Below are 18,378 nucleotides of genomic sequence, written 5' to 3'. Positions count from 1 at the left end.
CACCAATATTCCCTATAACCAGGCTGAAAGAGGTACGCTATAACCCCAAACCTCTCTTCTCTTGTATGACACTTAGTTAATTACCGACTGAAGTCGTTTCACGAGCTCTTTAGCGTCTTCCTTGGCTCTGATATGAAAGAGCGTATCTTCGCCGGTAATGCTTGCCTTGATGAATAATGATGCCCGAAACCACTGGCTTGTACGACAGTATGCGGCAGAAGCCTTATCCCAAGGATACTTTCACTTCACATCCACCACGAAAGACTCTGACGTGAGTCCCCTATCTTCCTTGTGTTTATTCTTGTCCCGAAGTTCCACTCACGCTGTTGCAGTATCATGTCACGCAAGTCACAATTGGAGGTCCAACTCGACCTCCTCTTCTCGAGAAGATTTCCAAGGTCCGACGAGACCGCTTTATGGATCATTCCAATACCGGGATTCAAACACCAAACATCAGTCTGCTGCCAGCTATATCAAGGCTCTCGAAATCCATACGGTGGACCCTGATCGCTCAAGAAATTACAAGTAGACAACAACTCCCAGCTCCCAGCATGCTATCCTTTTCACCTTGGCATCGTATCTCGAAGTCTGTCGCTCTTGCGATTGCCTCAGTGTGCCGCCTTATGCCAGTCCCTCTCCGGATATTGATCTACCGCTCTCTGAGTTCTTTGGGTGCTCGTTTTTACGGGCCATCTTGCAGCCTGAACGCTCAACAACTCCCTTTCGGCATGTACCTGAAGACGAAGAGTGTCGAAGATCATCGAGCACTGGCAATTGAGTTTGGTGCTCTGCAGCTTGAACGGAGCCAAACTGAAATTCCAGTTCCTCGCCCGTTGGGTCTAGTGTCTGACACAGATACCTCTTATCTGTTGACAACTGCTCTACCGGGACAACGGTTTGGCTCATACATCGATATACTCAGCGATCACGATCTTGACCTTTTCGTGCGAGATATGCAGAAATACCTGGAACAGCTACGTTCCATCACAAGGCAACGAGCGCCAAAGTATGAAATCGGCAATGCCATTGATGGACCATGTTATGACTACAGGATCATTGCTGCTCGCGGCTACGACAAGGAACGAGGCGACTTCTTCGGACCATTCATTTCCGAAGAAGACTTCAATGATACACCACGAACACCTGCGCTGACAGATGTCTTTCATTCCCAAGGACATGAGATTGTGTTCACGCATTCCGATATCAACATGAGAAACATCTTGGTTCATAACGGTCGGATCTTAGGTATCGTAGACAGGGAGAACTCAGGATGGTTTCCTGATTACTGGGAGTATACTAAGGCGCACTATGTCACCAAGCTCAACAGGAGATGGCTGAGAGCAGTAGATCGGATCTTCGAACGTTGTGGTGACTTCAGGCATGACTTGGCGATTGAGTGCCGCTTATGGGAGTATTGATTTTAGCCAAGATATAAGACATCAAGCAGAGAGAGTATTGTCACTTGGGGTGCACAAAATTCACGAGGGATGAATGTAGTGTTAAAGCAACGCAGTTCATTCGGATGCAGTTATTATAACTAATAAGCCAATAAAGGTACAAGAAGAAAATGTCAAAAGTCCATCCATCCAAACACATACCTGCCATTCCTCCAGAATCTCTCATAAGTCAGAAGTCCAGAGCCATCTCTCGCTATGCATTTTCACGCACGGGTCATACCATGGTAGTGAATCAGCACGAGTCACCCACTCAATAACCACAGCACAAACAGCTACTGTCCTTCATCTTCCCAGAGCAAATCTAGTAGTGAGGAGCGACGTAGCTAGGAGCCTGGTAACCCTGGGGCTTAGGCTTGGGCTTCTCAGCCTTGGGCTTGGTGTACTCAGGCTTGTGGGGCTTAGGAGCGGGCTTGGGAGCCTCGTAGGTAGGCTTGGGGTGAGGCTTGGGCTTCTCGTGGTGAGGCTTGGGAGCCTGGTACTCGGGCTTGTGGGGCTTGGGAGCCTTGGGCTTGGTGTACTCAGGCTTGTGGGGCTTAGGAGCGGGCTTGGGAGCCTCGTAGGTAGGCTTGGGGTGAGGCTTGGGCTTCTCGTGGTGAGGCTTGGGAGCCTGGTACTCGGGCTTGTGGGGCTTGGGAGCCTTGGGCTTGGTGTACTCGGGCTTGTGAGGCTTAGGAGCAGGCTTGGGGGCCTCGTAGGCAGGCTTGGGGTGAGGCTTGGGGGCCTTGGGCTTGGTGTACTCAGGCTTGTGAGGCTTGGGAGCCTTGGGCTTGGTGTACTCAGGCTTGTGGGGCTTAGGAGCCGGCTTGGGAGCCTCATAAGCAGGCTTGGGGTGAGGCTTAGGCTTGGGCTTCTCGTAATGAGGCTTAGGAGCCTGGTACTCAGGCTTAGGCTTGGGCTTCTCGTAGTGAGGCTTGGGGTGAGGCTTGGGCTTGGGCTTCTCGTGGTGAGGAACCGGGTACTCAGGCTTCTTGGGGTGAGGCTTGGGCTTGGGCTTCTCATGGTGAGGAGCAGGGTACTCGTGCTTGGGCTTCTCGTGGTGAGGCTTGGGCTTGGGCTTCTCGTAGTGAGGCTTGGGGGCCTTGGGAGCCTCGTAGCTGGCGTAGGAGACGTCGTAGTTGGCCTCGGCGACGGGAGCGGCGAGGATACCAGTGGCGAGGGTGAGAAGGGTGACAGCAGACAGCTTCATGTTGGCGGTTGTTTAAGAAAAAGAAAGTAAGGAAGGACTGTTGTCTCGTTAAAGAACGTGGAGAAGTTGCGAGGAAAGAGTGGATGTGAGTGAGTGACTGAAGAGCAGAAAAGAAAAGCGATTTGAGTAGAGGATATCCAGCTCTTTTATGTTTGTCTATTCTTACGATGAATCTACTTTTAGACGCAGTAGTGACATGCTCGTGTAACAGCCCTGCGACGACTGCTCTAATTTCGGTTCCCGGCTCATAGCGGAAGGTACTAACAAACGGTAAAGCAGTTCACATCATCCATTACACCAGCTGAGAAGCAATTGACGTGCTCAGGGGTACGGCGATTGGACAAGTCCGAGGTTTATTTCGGCAGCGCGCGGTTACAACACTATTGGAAACTAATCCAAGGAATAACTTCGTATGTTATGATAGTGGCTTACAGGATGGAAATTTGTCGCCCGCTGCTATTGGTCACTGGTGTTTAGCCGTCCGGGCTAGCGGCGTCTAGAACGCCTTACCCCTGAGGTTAGCACAGGTCGGCTGATACCCACTGATTTGCCGTCGTGGAGATTGCTGCTGATCGATTGGCTTGGCGATGGATGTCCAACCTGAGCTAAGCTTTTTTGCTCCGTGGATCTCATCTGGGGAATACGAGACGGGGACCAAGGGTCACTGATTGGGCGGGATCTCACGGAGTTTGTAGCAGGTGCCGTTGAGGCGTCTGTGTTTTTTGAGGTTAATATTGAGAGTCAGCGCTAAATTCAGGTACTAGCGCCTGAGACTGTTCCCGTGAGTGCCGAGTAGGGCTTTCAGGGGTTAAGCTACAGCCCAGTTTCTGGGGATCTAGACCAGACCATGAACTGCCTTCCTTTTTTGTGTGGTTGACCTGTTCTTGATCACGTAAAAATATCTGAGTGACATGAGATCAACCTCACAGTGGTCGATGAACATCGCTTAATCGCTGGGCTTACATCTTTTTTTAAGCATATCGAAAAGGCAAAAGGATTATTGAAAATAGTTCCAAGCCTCTTAATTATGCGAGCGTCTAAATCGATGTTTGTGGCTTTTGGCGTCATAATCTTCAATTTACCCTACGCCGTGATTGCTTCATTCACAGTCGTTGAATAGCCGCTGTCTTTTGCCGCTCCGCTGAGGTTCGGAGAGTTGGTGAGCCACAAACAAGTCTGTGCAAATTGAAGCTCATCTATCAATCTCAACTTGGGCAACTTGCATATCCAAGCTCAGGAGCAAAAGTTTGTCATGGTCAAGGTGCGTAACAGAAAATGGGAGCCAAACTCTCCATCTTCGCATGATCTCAATTAGACAATTTCCAACCTGCCAAACTCCAATTCCCTCACCAGAATCTCTTTCAAGTCCGAGTCATGTAAATAAGCTTCACCAGTGAGCAAATAACCGTCCTTTCTCTCAATGTCACCCTGCAGACTTGCCGCATCCCATTTCTGCGCCTCCTTATGTCCCGGCCGTTCCTTCAACGCCGAAATCGATATATCACCATTATACTTCTCTTTAAACGCAATCTTCCGCTTAATGTCCTCATCTTTTGGTGTAAAGACGTAAGGAACCTTGCCGCCTTTCACCGCCATCACAACATCACCCTTTTCAGCCCATGCCGGTGCAAGGATGAGTTTGCCGCTTTGGGTCTTGAACAGAGCTCGGACCGTCTGTGCGATTTGCAGGGTTCTTGCGAAGTGCGAGGCTTGGATCTTGCGTTCTTCCGAGATGGCTTTGCGGTCTTCGGGTGACCACGGTTGATCAGGATATGCTGTGCGTAGTTTGGCGTAATCGTCTTGTATTTTGGCTATGATGGGCTCTCTTTTGGCGATGAATTCTCTCAAGATGGGAGTCTCATCAGTTATTTTTGCTTTTTCTTTTTCGTGTTCTTTGAGGTAATTGTTTACCCAGTCATCAAGCCATTGACAGAACCCGACCATCTTGCTGCTGGCTGAGCCTTTCCATGTTCCAGCAGTCAGAAGATCACAAAGGATTTCCAGAGGTGACTTTTCCGTCGATTTTGTATATGCAGTCATGTCGAGTATCACTTCTAGTAGATGAAATGGCGGAGCGTAGTTGAAGATTTCCTTCAACGCCGCAGCTTCCTGTGCTCGTTCATTTGTCTTTGAACTCAACGTGATCATAGACTCCATATCATGTGCTAAATCGCCGAAGAAATTATAAAACACACAAGAATCAATGGTGTCCAAGTGTGCTGCATCGAGAAACAGCGATTCACCATCAGCCGATATGAGCGGCTTGTTCGTCATCTTGGATATGCTTGCCAGTGGTGCGCTGGTATTCTGCCAGATGAGAAGCTTCATACCCCGCGAGTTCTCAAGCCATGGGACAGCGTACCATGAAGGCACGTCGAGTTCAAGCTCTGACATCTTGTCGTATTTCATCGCTGAGTAGTGAATAGATGTATCTCTCGTCATGTCGTAAAAGAAGGGAGTGCGATATCGCGTTGCTAGCGAGAGGAGGTTCATTGGCTCGGGGCCTGACAGAAGACATAGCGCCACTTTCTCGAGAACCGCGGGGAGGCTGATGGCGTAGTCTGCGTGTAGCGACGGCCATTGTTGTCTGTTATCAGGTGCAATGTTATCGTGATCATTTGATGAGTTCCCGGAGCCTTGTTTTAAGCTTGGATCCATCAGAAGCGTCTCGGGCTTAATCAAAGCAAGGCCACCGTACACCATGTCCCTCGGATCTCTTGCCTCACGGTCCTTGACCAGCCTGAACCACTCCTGTAAACCAACTTTGTCACCTTCAGAAATAGTCCGGCGTGAATTCAGCAGAGAGATAGCTTGGTCAGGCATGTCACCAAATGAAGTCAATATCTGAGCAAACATGTGCAACCCGCTGGTGTTCCAAGCGCTCAAAATACTTCTCATCCAACCAAAAGCGATAGAAATGTCATCAGCCTCAAACCTGTATTCTCCCAAGAGGAAGATGGCTTCTTTTGCAAGGCACAGCTCCTGCAGAACCCAGAGTCGCTTGAACCATTTGCGCGTGACGATGAAAAAGACGCAAAGTACTAAATGCCAAAGCGATGTTGTTCCGACTCTTTTGTAGTAAAAGTCTTTGGATTCAGCAGCCTCGGTAATCTCGGGAAGTCCGGTCTTGGTCATCTGAACGAGGTTCGCTACGCCTGGTGAGAAAACATGGGGACAAGTACCTAGCCATATCGTGACTTGAGAAGCTGAACTGTAGATCCGATTCATCATTTGCACTTGTTGGCCCAGCTCAGTAAGGTTAGATTGATTAATACAAATGGCGTCAATCCAGTAGAGTCCCGGACGTGCTTTTCTGAGCTGAAGGAGAGCTTGGTATAGGTTAGATTTGACGTAGACACCTTTGCCGTCGCAAAGGATCTTGTCTCTGTCGGTAGTGTTCTCAGCTGGCTTTGCATCTTGATCTGATACCTCGGATCGCGACCGAACCATAAGGCGATTGACAGCGTGGTTTACAGTGTCGACTCCGCTGGTGACGACTTTTGAGAAGTTTGGGACTTTTTGAGACAGATATCTCAGCTCGTAAGGGAAGCTTGGTGGGTCCAACACCCACGTGTATGAGAGGGCGTGATATTTGGGGTTGTCGGATAAGTCAACTGTTTGGAGGGAGCAGTGCAGCACATCACTGGGGTTACCAGGCTTGACCTCGAGAAGTCGTATACTTGAAGAAGTTGGCAGCAGAGAATACGAAAGTCCATTTGGACCTGCAGCCTGGACCTTGTGAGCTTGACTTTGAGTGCTGGATCTGTCAACCTACAGTGAAGAGCTCTCTCGAGTGACGAATAATGTCACCTCTATCCTGCCACGTCTTTTTCGCCGAAAAGCCAACCTGTCGATATAATCGCGACGACCACGGCGGGATATTGTTTTCAGGCTGCCCCGCTTGTTCCGTGCTCTTGGCACTTGGGCTCTCAGACATCGTTTCAATAAAAAGTCTTGAATTGAAACGAAACAATGCCAAGAATGTTTCTCCCAGAGCATTGCCTGGAACTACCCTGTATATAACCGAAATAAGCAATCTTCCAGGTGGTGGCAGTGCTTGGCAGATCGCCAATTATTAGCGGACACGCTTCTGGTGCGTCCAATCATGTTGGTGATCGACAGCGCTGTGCGTTGAAAATGCGACGCTGGCTGGCTGAGAGTCGCGAAATGGACAAATGACGAAGCGATAAGATAAAGATAAGATAAAGATCGACGACACAATGGCTCATTTCTTTCATTTCAGCTTACCGGGGCTTGCTCTCCCTCATCGACGTTATCATCTTTGTCATCGTCGATCGGGGTACAGGGCAGGCCGACGACCGCGTTCCGCAAAATGCTTCCTAGGATGGCAAATATGAGAAGTGTTCCTATACGGCCTTATTTCCCAAACACATTGGAATAATCTTGATCCTAGCGACTCAGTGATTAGCAGAATGGTGCTTTACAGGGTACAATTGCTCTCGGCAGTCAACGATAATGCCAAGTACATTGCATCAATCCGAGGTTTAGTTAAGTCAACTATGCATTGACTGCTTGTCAGCGCTCCTTGACAGCAGATATTTTCGAAATGCAGAGGAACTTTTGAGCAAGCAGGGCCAGGTGACGATGTAGGATGCATAGCGAGGAAGTCAGGGTTAGTGGAACTTTTGATTCCAAGGGACAACAACCAACAGAGGGGTATTGAAGTAACAACAGCAAAACAAGCAAGATTGGGTTGATACCTACTATTGCTGAATTGATGTATAAATAACTGTCAAATCTCCCAGTGGACAGTTTTCAGAAGTTAAATTAGGCATTTTCTGCCAAAAGAGCCGCATCGATTATCTCATCACATCAAAGCACCATGGCACATCAGCCCGCAGTCCATTATACAGTTGACCCTTCTACCAACCCCAGTTCATGGCCGTCACCAGCTCCAGAATTCGGCAACGCCATCATCAACAGAGTCGATGTAGTTTTTATCAACATCAATGGGGACTCCAATTTCCGCATTCTCCGAACGGGTACCAACCAACATGTTCACCATGCGGTAACACAGGCCACAAAGCATATAGCCCGGTGCCTCTACCGAATCGTCAACATGAACGTCAGCGACTATTCGTGCGTGGTGGTTATGTCTACAGAAAAACGAAAGAGGAGCTTCTTTTCAGGAATGGGTTCCCTTGGGACATGGAAAATGACCCTCAGCCAGATGTTGTTTTGATGTAGGTGGGTGTATAGGTGAAGGGCCAAGATGAGTTTCGATGTTAAGGATACACGACTTTAGTTTTAAGATGATCAAGCTCTGTTGAAGTTACCAGTTTGTAAATATTCTTCTCTTGACATTATAGAAAGCAGAACTGCTCTAAATCAGACTTGGAAAGAAGATTGGGCCGTACATCTGGCGAGCTAGTGGATCGAAAGTAAGACGAAGATTGTTTTCTGGTGTCCCGAACAAAGCCACGACTCTCTACTACTTTGTGTAGCAAGGGCAAATTTCGGCCAAGTCTGTACTCACAGGGGTATACATAGCGAGTTATAAAGTAAAATGTCGTTCATTTGTATTTATACTAGTAGTTTTCAAGCTCGTTTCAGACAAACTAAATCCCATGGCGTAGAGCATCCTCTTCCGGTTTAAATCTCCCTAGTACCTAATCGCATCCATCCAGTGCCACACCATAGATGCTACAACCAATTAGTACCTCTCCTCAACGGAAGCTTGTCTCGAAACTTACATCATCCTAATTAACTTGCCATCTATCTATAGCAACGACCATTGCTGCAATATCTCGCTGAGTTTTGACAGCATTCCTTCTTACAGCACTTCAGGGTTCGGCAGCAGAAGTTTCCGAGGGAGCACTTTCTCGGGAACTTGGCAGGACAGACTCTGGCAGCGAGCTGAAGTCCCTCGCCGTGCGATGAGAGATCATGACCCTTCTCACCGGCCGAAGCAAGGTCGGGAAGCCCAGCCGCAGCCTCCTTTGAAGCAGCTGCGGAGACGAGAGGGGCGAGAACGAGGAGGATGGCGCTGAATTTCATGATGAATTGAGAATTAAGCTTAATCTGTCTCTGCAGGATGATGAACAAGAATCTCTAAGCTGGGGCGATATCTGCTTCTTATAATACAACACACCGCTATCAATCAACGGTCCAAAATTTCACCGTCTTAGCTTTAATATTTAGCTGCAAGCCACTTACAGCCTTATCTAACTTACAAAGGCAGTTAACCGATGATTCACTGTCTCACCATTCTCATCCCAAGCCTAAAGAAGTCAAGTCGGCCAGCTCAGGGTTCCATCGGAGGGCATAAGGCTGATTAAGAACGGCGATCATCCCCGCAATTTGGACAGAGCTGAAAACTTAGCATAAAATGTGCCGTGGTCTTACAGGGAGTTGATCACGGATTATCGGTGATGCATGCCTTGTCGGGACTCGCGCTGGACGATCAGGCGTTCTTGTTCTGAGTTATTTATGCGTTAGTTGTTGTGAGCATAAAGTTGTCGTGGGAAGGTTATGCGTGTTGATTGGCCAGTTGAGAATGCATAATAATGCATAACAGTTAATTTTGGAACTTCCTCGCAATGCATGCCAAATCAGGATAGTGTATTGACACTCAACCCTCTTAACCTAAAGGCAACGAGCTGTTTAATATTGACGACTGTTGCGATTGAGGCCCGATATAATAATATTATTAAAGGACAGTTGTCTATAGGGCCGCGGAGGAACTGAGTCTGACCCTTGGGGCATGATGTGGCCGAACATATCATTAACGAGTAGGTGCAAGCTTGGCAGACATGGACCCAAACATCCAGATGCATTCACAGATTGGGAAGTCAAAACCCGGGAAACAATACCCCCAGGGAATGATTGAGACTGACAAAGAGTTTTGGGGCTGAACAGAGATTGAAATGCGCTGAGTCACGTAGTACAGAAACAAAGCCTGCGAATAACGATAAAGAAAGAGTACCAGAACAAGGCTCGAAGAAGAACAGTCAACTAACAGACAGGTCACAAAGATGTGTTTTTGACATATATGGGTCCCAGATGAACTACCTCTCCTCCAAATAGATACAAACACGAACACCGAAAGTTGATATTGAATTAATTAGACAGACCTCAACTAACCAGACCAATCTCACCAACAAAGACCACAAGGAGATGTCATTAAATATATCAGCAAAGGCTACAATTGCAGCCAAGAATAAGCCAAAAAGCGCAGCCTTCAGATTTCGCAACACAAAGTTTCCAGGCAAAGTTGATCCTGCAAAACTTCTCGAACGGCAGATCATATGGTTTGCCAACGGATTCCATGACAACAAGCTCCCCGAAAGACTCGAGGCCGCTGTAGAGAAGGCAAAGCTTCAACAGCCGAACTGGGAGAGATATGCAGCTAAAGGGGAAGAGTGGCCATCGGAATGGGATATGAATGAAGGTGACGCACTTAGTGATACTATAACGCAGGTTTTAAACGCGCCTCTTCGTGATGGAGTGACCATTGAATGGTTGGGCCAGAAGCAGCGAATCAGTGAGAAGAAGAAACAAGACAGGACGGTGGGAATTAGCGATGGGCACCTAAAGACAACGAACATGACGAAGAACGCAACCGCTATTGACAGGCAAGTTGGTAGAGCAGTGCCAACACTAGGCATCTATTGAATACTTTCAAGAATTCTTCCAATCTTTCTGCTTCTTTAAAAACTCCTGCTTGAGGTTTTGGTACTCCTCATCCTCCTTACACCTCTCCCAATACCCCCTAAAGATCAAACTCGCCCTCTCCTTCTCATCCTTATCTGGATGCTCATCACTCTTGGGTAATTCCTCCCTCGTTCCCTTCTTATACTTCCGCCCACCAGCATGATTCGCATACCGTTTCGCACGCGTCATACCCATCTGGATAAACTTGCGCGTCATATCCATCCCCACAAAATCGCGTTGGTCTTTGAAGTCATTGAACTTGGCCCATAGATCTTCGGCGCTTTTTCGAGCGATGGGGACTGTGCGGAAGCGCCAGAGGGGAAGAATGGCGGATTTGTAGGGCTCGAAGGTTAGGACGCCTTGTTCGCCGCGGCCGATGCGGTAGGACATACGGTGGGCTTCGGATATTGTGTCCATTAATGGCTTGGCTTTTGATCGTGATGCAGCCATCTCTGTTCTGTGGGTAGCATAAATGTTAGTTATGGCTAGGCGTTACTTGTGAGAAACTGACATTATTTCAAAAGAATTTCTGAGATTATATTGATATCGAGGACAAGAAAGCGTGGGGTTGGTCCCTTTGAATTGGGTTTGGTGCTGGAATGAAAGGATCTATGACGTCAATTGACCTTGAGCCACCATCTCAATAGTCATACCAGACAGGTCTTGTCGTTTAAAAAGTTCGCAGAGCTATTCCTCAAAGACATCAACTTTGAAGAACTAGTCGATCATCGCGACTTCATCTAGTTCATTTACGATCTGTTCGAGGTTGACGAATCCATGATGGGAACTCTTCGGGAACTATTGCTCGATACCTTGAGTGTTATCGATGCAGACCACTTATCTGCCGAAAACCTGGATGGAATATGGATGCCCATAATTCAGGTGCTCCCGGAAATCGTCAAGAGAAGCGGCTCACCACTGACCGACCCAAGGTGCTAGAAGTTGATCAGTGGCGTGCTGAGGAACTACCCGGGAAAATACATAGGCGAGCGGCCAGACACGATGAAAAGTAACATCAGACCATTGATTCCGTGCGACTGTGTTGACTGTGGGCAAGTCAATACTTTTCTTCAAGACCCAGAACGAAGAATAGCACGCTTTTCGGTGGAGTCTGTCAGCTAGACACACGTTATAGCGAAACTTCTCTAGTGCCGTATTGATTGCGAGATAACTGTGCTTCTTACTGGGCCGCCGCATGAGTTGATGGTTCGAAATACTGTGGCACGGATGCTTGTGAGGTTATAGGAGTATGAGCAGAGGAAAAGGCGGGTGGAGAAACATATAGCTCGTATCCCGTTATTGAAGTATGTGCTTGGGGAAGATGACTTTAGAGCTGTTGTGGCGGAGGGTTATTACTCCTACCCGCACAGGTATAAATAGATGATCAGGCTTGTCCCCAACTCTCGGTACTTGATGGGGGAATAATACAGATGATATTTGAAGCTCTGATTGATCCTCCCCGTTGTCTGATGTTTGTTGCTCATTCGATGATGCTATATAGCAACTGAAACTGTGTACACCGTAAGCACTGTCAACATGCCAACATGCGATGCTGTGTGGAGACGAGCACTTCTTTCCCGCCTAGTCTTAAGGATCTATCCTGCATAGGCCGTGGCCAAGCAGGCAGAATGCTGCTACGGATATGAAAATAGCTCGGAAACAAGGCAGATTGGCTGTGCGCTGGAAGAGGTACTGCTGCGATGTTGAACACCCTTCCCCAGACGCACCTACACCCCTTTCCCTGCGGCTCAATATGTGCTAGGATGAGCGGGCGCAGTTCAACCGCCATGCCTTCTTCATCTACCTGCATTACCCCTCTTTCCCACATCAAATGCCTGTTCGTGGTCAAATGCGCATCGACAATGGGGACAGCGGTGTTCCAGCCGCATTGGCCGATCGGTCAGCCAATAGTCCCAAGGAAGCAGCCTCATCATATGTGGGCGAAGGCGCCCCGGGGATTCAAGAGGGGCGGCTTCCTGAGACGAGGCTCTCGGATCTTTCTCAGCGCTTCCCAGGATACGTAAATCCGTGTGTCCGTTCTTTGGACCGCGCTTACTTACTGTCTTTCTGCGATGACCGTGGATAAAGTCCGTAAGCGCTACAAGTCTCCATGTCAGGGAGGGATCGACAGGTGAAATATAATATAGGCAAACGTAAGATTTATAATTGTAGAGGAAGCAATTCTCCCATAAGCCCGATCCTCGCTCCCATTACTTTTTGTTGCGACATCCGCCTGCATATCTCTTAAGCAACTGCATTTTTGTTATCTATCTGAGAGTATCAGTACGATGCCAGGCCATAGCTCTCAGTGCACAGAATTTTTCGAAATTGAGGAAAAGGCAGCCTCGGATTTGCAACATCTCAACGATAAAGATCTTCGCTCTTTTGCGACAATAGAGAACGACTCATCAGATGAGGGTCAATACAGAGCCTCATCTTACGCCTATTATGCGCTCCTAGAAAGAACGGGATTAGTAGCAGACTTACTGGAATGAGATTAGTAGTTCGTTTAGTAGGCGATTTGATATATCCTCAACAATTCCAGATCTGGAGAGAAGCCTTCAGTATGCACAGAAGGCGATGGACTTCGAGCCGAAAGACCACTCAAGAAGGCCTGTCCTCCTGAACAATTATGTAAGCATGCTTGGAAAGTATGGTCAAGAAACAAAGAAGACAGAATACCTTGATCAAGCCATCGAGCTTGTGAGGATGGCTATTTCAGAAATTCCGTCCGGCGATACGGATTGGTTAATGGCACGTTGTAACCTGGGGAATTTGCTCGGTCAGCGATTTAGGAGGTATTTGATAAAGGAGGATATCGATGAAGCCATCAGCCTTTACGAAGAGGCCCTCAGCAAGCTTCCGACAGAACATTTCAATCGAGTAGGATGTCTTAAGGGTTTGGGAGTCTGGTACAGCGAACGTTTTGAGAGATTCCATGATCCACAAGATGAACTCCAAGCCCTGTCATTTTACAGGATGGAGTTAGAAATTACTACAGCCACGCCTTCAGTTCGAGTTGAGCTTGCTTAAAAGGCTGCTAGTATTCACGCCAAAAGAGAAGAATGGAAAGAAGCCAGTGACTTGCTAGAGACCGCCATTGAGCTTCTTCCCCCCTTCTCAGCCTGAGGCCACTCAAAGAAACAGATAAGGAAGAGAAATTAACAGAACTCTTTGGGTTGGTCTCAGATGCTGCAGCTATTAGCCTCAATGTATACAACAAACCGTATGACGCTCTACAACTCATGGAGCGTGGCCTGGGAGTCTTTGTAGATCTTATAATGGGCAAAGAAAAACATCTTGACGATCTCGAGAAGAAGCACCCTGACCTGGCGAATAGATTCCGTACATTGAGAGGTCAGCTAGCTATTCCAGCAGACCTGTGGAACTCTTCATCAACTAGTCTTATTCCTCATGAGATTTGGGTCCGATACCGCCAAATGGCATATGATGACCTGATCGACCTTATTGTGAAGATCCGTAGTGAAACGGAGTTTGATGACTTCCTGTTTGTGCAATTAGGAAAAGAAGTCATGGGGTTTGGGAAATATGGCCCCTTTGTGCTTAACAACATAAGTCGCTACCGTTGTGATGCATTTCTTATCCAAAAGGACAGGATTCATGATCAGCAACTAACCGATCTGACATTGGAAGACCTGCAGAAACAAGCAAAGTACCTTGATTTGAGAGCTGATGATGGCATGAAATTCCTTCTGAACTGGGTTTGGGACACAATCAAGGGCCCTTGTCTGCACGCTCTGGGCTCTGAAAATTCCCCCGAAGCTGGTTCTCTGCCTCACGTCGAGTGGGTCTTTCGAGCCTGCAGGAAGTTCGAGAGAACTACAGCCTTTGATATTGTGGTTTATACATTCTGAAGCAAAACATTGATGATTGGGCGACAGAGGACGGTTCCTGAGGATACAAATCACTCTGCTCTTACAAGTCACTTTAAAACGATAAGATCAAGGGTAACCGTATCTTTCGAAGTAATGCAGAATGGTTAAATCACAATTGGTTCAATAACACAGGATCATGTTTCCTTCGACTTTGAGAAGTCTATGACAGACTTGGACAAGGTTTATTCGATTCCATATATTCATTTTCTCATTGGCGAAGGAAGAGGAGATAGCCGTATGCTGGATTCAATTCTAACAGATCAGTATTTTAGTTGTTAGTGTCAGGGAGATAGGCGGCTTTTCTTGTATTCCATCGTTTCACATTCTTGGCGATGCCTCAACTTAATCCGCATGGCTTCGAAGCCTGATTTCAGACTTCTCCAGAAAGATTGGCAACATTGAGTAGATTTGCTCTATGCCGATCAATCATGGATCTCTCTGCTCATGTACTAAAATACCGGGAGTCTTTGAAGACGATGAAGTCGACTCGACGGTTTCAACGGGAGCCGGCGATGTTCCAGCGAGAGAGCGTCTCTTCTTTCTCAAAAGCCTAACAAACAAGAAGTCGTTAACAACTGAGCGCCATAAAGAATAGATAGTTACCGATGCAACCTGAAGGTTACTCTTGGAAGAAAATGCAAAATATTCACTTACAAAATCACAGCGATCCCTCCCAGCAGAAAAGGCACTCCAAGGCCGACGCTGACACCAATAATGGCACTTTTGGAAACTCCGCCAGACCTTTCATTCGATGTGCCATTTGAATCATCATCCTTGCCATTTTCTGTAGCCGAAGGTGTCGTGGTTGGCGGAACATAAGAAGACGGAATTCCTGACATTGCTACCAACTTGTTTGCGCCGTTTCCGAATGGAATCAAGCTCGTAACAGTATGGCTAACGGACTCAGGGAAATCGGCCTCGCTGTCGGTTGGAACAAGAGTAACATGTGTCCGTGTAGTGGTGTACTTCGACGTTGTCTGAAGCGACATCGGACAATTGACTAATCCTTCTGATTGACATGCTACAACAACGAATGTGGCTTTGGTGGAGATTGTTGTTGTCTCCATCTCAACTTCATCATCGTTCTTCCCTCTAACCCCCAGTGCCGCGGATGTCGTGATAGATAACGAAGCATCGCTGCTTCGTTGGCTGGCACAAGCATGTCCCAGTGTAGTGTAGAAGATAGGAATCTCAGTTTCGGGCACTGGCCCCCATGTTATATCATCAATAGCAATTGAAGCCCCAGCAGCAGCGCCAACAGCCAGTTGATAGACTTCCTCAACGCGAAGGCTGCAGTCGTCGTCTTCATCCGTGGAAAGAGTGACGTTGGTGATGAACTCGGCAATGTTGGCAAATACTCCCACTTCAACACCTCCGCCAACATGAGCGATTGTCTTCCCGGCGATAGACACTTCAGGTGATGCCATTTCAAAGCCTGCTTTTACACCAACACGCAGAACAGCTTTGAACACAACACCGGCACTCTCAAGAGTGACTGGCAGAAATTCGAAGTCGCCACCATTTCTATTGAGCTTCTGTTAGTTCATATCAAGACACCGTCACAGAAACAAGACTTGCATTGTGAGATTTGAAATCTCTTTGGAGAAGATGGCAATGTCAAACAAAACGCCATCATCCAGTCTGAGATGGAACCCGTTACTAATGTTGATCTCTCCTTCTACAGATAGGATGAGGTCAATAGTGAAGATAACACCAACTTCCAGATTGTCTCGAACGGCGAAGCCTGCAGGTGTAGTAGAAGTGTACAAGTTCAGAGTATAGGTGGCACCAGCCGAGAGGACTGTGTCGATCAACATGTATACTTCTAATCCATCAAATTGGAACTGAAGTCGGAACTCCGGGATCTCGGGTATGTCAACATTCAAGTTGTAGTCCAATGGTGGTAGGTCGAAATCGTCTATGTCAAATCCGTCATCCAGATTATCTGCCACCTTATCGATGTATCTCTCTATATAATCAACCGTTTCGTCTGCCAGGCTGTCGATCTCGCGTTTGACTTGGTTGGTAAAATTGCTAAAAGCGCGGCTGACGTTGAATTCGCGGTCATATATGAACTCCGTGGTAGCGGTTCCTTTGATATAGCATGTCGCGCAAGTAATTTCAATGCTGGCTGAAACTGAAGAGTTTCCTTGCTTGGAACCCAGCGCCTGCTCACTGCAAACAGATCAACACAGTTAGGGCCTGATGCTAAGGATTCAGTGGCTGGTAGCAATTTACGCACCCCGTGTACGCGAAGAGGATAGCATTGACCCAACTTGTGTCTAAAGATGTGCTGTTTTTCTGCTTCGAGTCTTTTGGCTGTCGGCCCGGGCGGGCGGGGGTTCTTCGAACGAGGCTCAGTGTGTTATACCCGGGGTAATCAGTCGTGCTACCGGCACGAACAACAGAGGCGCTCCCGAAGACTAGGAACGGCCTAGTCGCCAGGAAAAGACCGAGTAGTAAAGCGTTAAACAACATCTTGTTGAAGCGCCAATTGGCATATGAGCAACATGGCCAAGAGACAAGAAGGAAAGGAATTATGAAAAAGTTATTGGTGGGGGCAGTGCCCTCTCTGTAATTTCAGGAGCCTACTTGCACTTATCAATTTTGGTTTCAAGTTCTGCATGTTGGTTCTCAAATATGCATGTTGGCTCTGGATTAGGAGAGAAGGCTAGGTTATGACAGGGGATCTACACCCTGACCCACCCAGCTGAAAGACATTTCCTCCCATTTTAGGTATGGCTGATATTTCAATGTTACAGCAATGTCAGATTAATGCAAGTTGGTCTGGTGGTTAACAAGCCGTGATAGAAACTACTGTATATGGCGTTGTACAGGAAGAGGTCTACGAGGGTCTCTAAATTGAGGGTGAGGCAATGTGTCCAGAATCGAAACGGCTGAGCTTAGTCTTAATTGGCCACTATTTCCCACCAACTATTCTCAAAGCCAGCCCTATAATCCCAGCGGACCCAGAGACAGTCCTGCAATTACGATAAGAGTCTTTCTCATCTCCTGAGAGAGGAACAAGGGTATTTACATGTGTACTCAGGACCTATTCTGTAAAAGGAGCCTTATCAAGGTTCTGACTGAAGTAAACGTACAAAAGTCTAGCTTTCACCACAAGGCTCATTGGCAAGTACTTATCAACGTTCAATTGGCTACTGTGAAAGCTTTGGATCAAGCTTTATTTGATGGAGAAAAGGTATGTTCTTTGTCATGTTGCTGAGCGAACACTACCTGCTCTCATATAGTGACTGTCTGTCGGTCCAAATGATCATGATACTTGAGCTGCAAAAGAATACTGTGACCATTACGATCTGCACTGTGTCATTCTATATAGCTGGCCCTTTTCAAGGCGTTCAAGTGACCAATACCTAAGCGACAGGTTCTTTCTTCGATGTTTGTATCAGGCAATATATAGCTCAAGCTAATTGAGTCTTTCAATGGGTATTTAGTGTTTGGGTATAGGAAAAGACAAGTTTAATAACCCAATAACCTCATCTAAAATACCACGGTAATTAGGCCGCCGGGTGTGCTGTGCTGCAGAGAGTCGATTTGCTCGCCAAAGACATACTTGACGTCATACTGCTTGGTGAGATCGACCAGAATTCTTGATAGATCCCCACGATAGGTTTCATACTCAGAGACGAGTGACTACTAGTCAGGATTTCCAGTAGCCCCGATTGTTCTATATGCATGGCTATCGCAATCTATGATGCTGATGCCGTCTATTCCCACCGAATGAACTCTGACCTGAGCTTCTAGGCCTGTCATTTTGCGCATAATAGTAACCCGACTTCAGTATTTGCTCACATTTTCTTAGTATTGAATTGTAGATTGAAAGCCTATCTCTTTGAGCGGCATAAGGCAACACTTATGTTACTAGCCCCACTTTGCTTACTAACTCCGCTAGTACCTGCAGGGTATGTAAAGTTCTTATTAGATAGCTATATAATTTTTTATTACTAAATTTATTAAGATCTTTATATAAATAATCCCTAGCCTATTATAATTAAAATAATAAACTTTTTTAAGATATACTTTATTATTTCTTATTATTTTTTATATAGTTTATTAATATAATCTTAAATAATAGGTTTTATTAGTTATAATACTTTATTTTTAAAGAATCTTATATTATATTAAACTCTTAGTTTATTAATTA

General features: G+C 46.8%; 9 protein-coding genes across 9 annotated transcripts; 5 read left to right on the top strand and 4 right to left on the bottom strand.

Annotated features, from left to right (window-relative positions):
• Window positions 1–157: 157 nt before the first annotated feature.
• On the top strand, window positions 158–1,418 carry BKA55DRAFT_692963 (uncharacterized protein; the record flags this gene model as incomplete). Its single annotated transcript, XM_046199852.1, has 2 exons — window positions 158–271; window positions 333–1,418. The coding sequence occupies 2 exons, from the start codon at window positions 158–160 to the stop codon at window positions 1,416–1,418; spliced, it is 1,200 nt and encodes a 399-aa protein (XP_046046234.1).
• Window positions 1,419–2,374: 956 nt separating this feature from the next.
• On the top strand, window positions 2,375–2,786 carry BKA55DRAFT_575647 (uncharacterized protein; the record flags this gene model as incomplete). Its single annotated transcript, XM_046193399.1, has 1 exon — window positions 2,375–2,786. A coding segment is annotated over one exon (276 nt), but the record flags the coding sequence as incomplete, so codon positions are not given.
• Window positions 2,787–3,514: 728 nt separating this feature from the next.
• BKA55DRAFT_619934 (heterokaryon incompatibility protein-domain-containing protein) lies at window positions 3,515–6,653 on the bottom strand. The gene is made up of 2 exons (XM_046196752.1): window positions 6,419–6,653; window positions 3,515–6,372 (listed from the first exon to the last, which is right to left on the bottom strand). The coding sequence occupies exons 1-2, from the start codon at window positions 6,578–6,580 to the stop codon at window positions 3,955–3,957; spliced, it is 2,580 nt and encodes an 859-aa protein (XP_046046232.1). The 5' UTR covers window positions 6,581–6,653; the 3' UTR covers window positions 3,515–3,954.
• Window positions 6,654–7,486: 833 nt separating this feature from the next.
• On the top strand, window positions 7,487–7,846 carry BKA55DRAFT_692960 (uncharacterized protein; the record flags this gene model as incomplete). The annotated part of the gene is made up of 1 exon (XM_046199851.1): window positions 7,487–7,846. The coding sequence occupies one exon, from the start codon at window positions 7,487–7,489 to the stop codon at window positions 7,844–7,846; it is 360 nt and encodes a 119-aa protein (XP_046046231.1).
• A 312-nt stretch (window positions 7,847–8,158) lies between these two features.
• On the bottom strand, window positions 8,159–9,068 carry BKA55DRAFT_575644 (uncharacterized protein). Its single transcript, XM_046193398.1, has one exon. The coding sequence runs from the start codon at window positions 8,659–8,661 to the stop codon at window positions 8,380–8,382; it is 282 nt and encodes a 93-aa protein (XP_046046230.1). The 5' UTR covers window positions 8,662–9,068; the 3' UTR covers window positions 8,159–8,379.
• Window positions 9,069–10,284: 1,216 nt separating this feature from the next.
• Window positions 10,285–10,767, bottom strand: BKA55DRAFT_542027 (uncharacterized protein; the record flags this gene model as incomplete). Its single annotated transcript, XM_046190450.1, has 1 exon — window positions 10,285–10,767. One exon carries the CDS (start codon window positions 10,765–10,767, stop codon window positions 10,285–10,287), a length of 483 nt encoding a protein of 160 aa, XP_046046229.1.
• A 1,759-nt stretch (window positions 10,768–12,526) lies between these two features.
• Window positions 12,527–13,524, top strand: BKA55DRAFT_740591 (uncharacterized protein). Its single transcript, XM_046201448.1, has one exon. It carries the CDS (start codon window positions 12,898–12,900, stop codon window positions 13,348–13,350), a length of 453 nt encoding a protein of 150 aa, XP_046046228.1. The 5' UTR covers window positions 12,527–12,897; the 3' UTR covers window positions 13,351–13,524.
• A 38-nt stretch (window positions 13,525–13,562) lies between these two features.
• On the top strand, window positions 13,563–14,192 carry BKA55DRAFT_692956 (uncharacterized protein; the record flags this gene model as incomplete). The annotated part of the gene is made up of 1 exon (XM_046199850.1): window positions 13,563–14,192. The coding sequence occupies one exon, from the start codon at window positions 13,563–13,565 to the stop codon at window positions 14,190–14,192; it is 630 nt and encodes a 209-aa protein (XP_046046227.1).
• A 194-nt stretch (window positions 14,193–14,386) lies between these two features.
• Window positions 14,387–16,797, bottom strand: BKA55DRAFT_648783 (uncharacterized protein). The gene is made up of 4 exons (XM_046197256.1): window positions 16,456–16,797; window positions 15,783–16,388; window positions 14,868–15,737; window positions 14,387–14,763 (listed from the first exon to the last, which is right to left on the bottom strand). Exons 1-4 carry the CDS (start codon window positions 16,689–16,691, stop codon window positions 14,640–14,642), a joined length of 1,836 nt encoding a protein of 611 aa, XP_046046226.1. The 5' UTR covers window positions 16,692–16,797; the 3' UTR covers window positions 14,387–14,639.
• Between the last annotated feature and the right edge of the window lie 1,581 nt (window positions 16,798–18,378).

The sequence above is a fragment of the Fusarium redolens genome (assembly GCF_020744475.1).
Source record: "Fusarium redolens strain MPI-CAGE-AT-0023 chromosome Unknown BKA55scaffold_13, whole genome shotgun sequence".
Classification (NCBI taxonomy): Eukaryota; Fungi; Ascomycota; class Sordariomycetes; order Hypocreales; family Nectriaceae; genus Fusarium; species Fusarium redolens.
The sequence above is the reverse complement of the archived record's forward strand: the minus strand, read 5'-3'. Positions and strand labels throughout refer to the sequence as shown.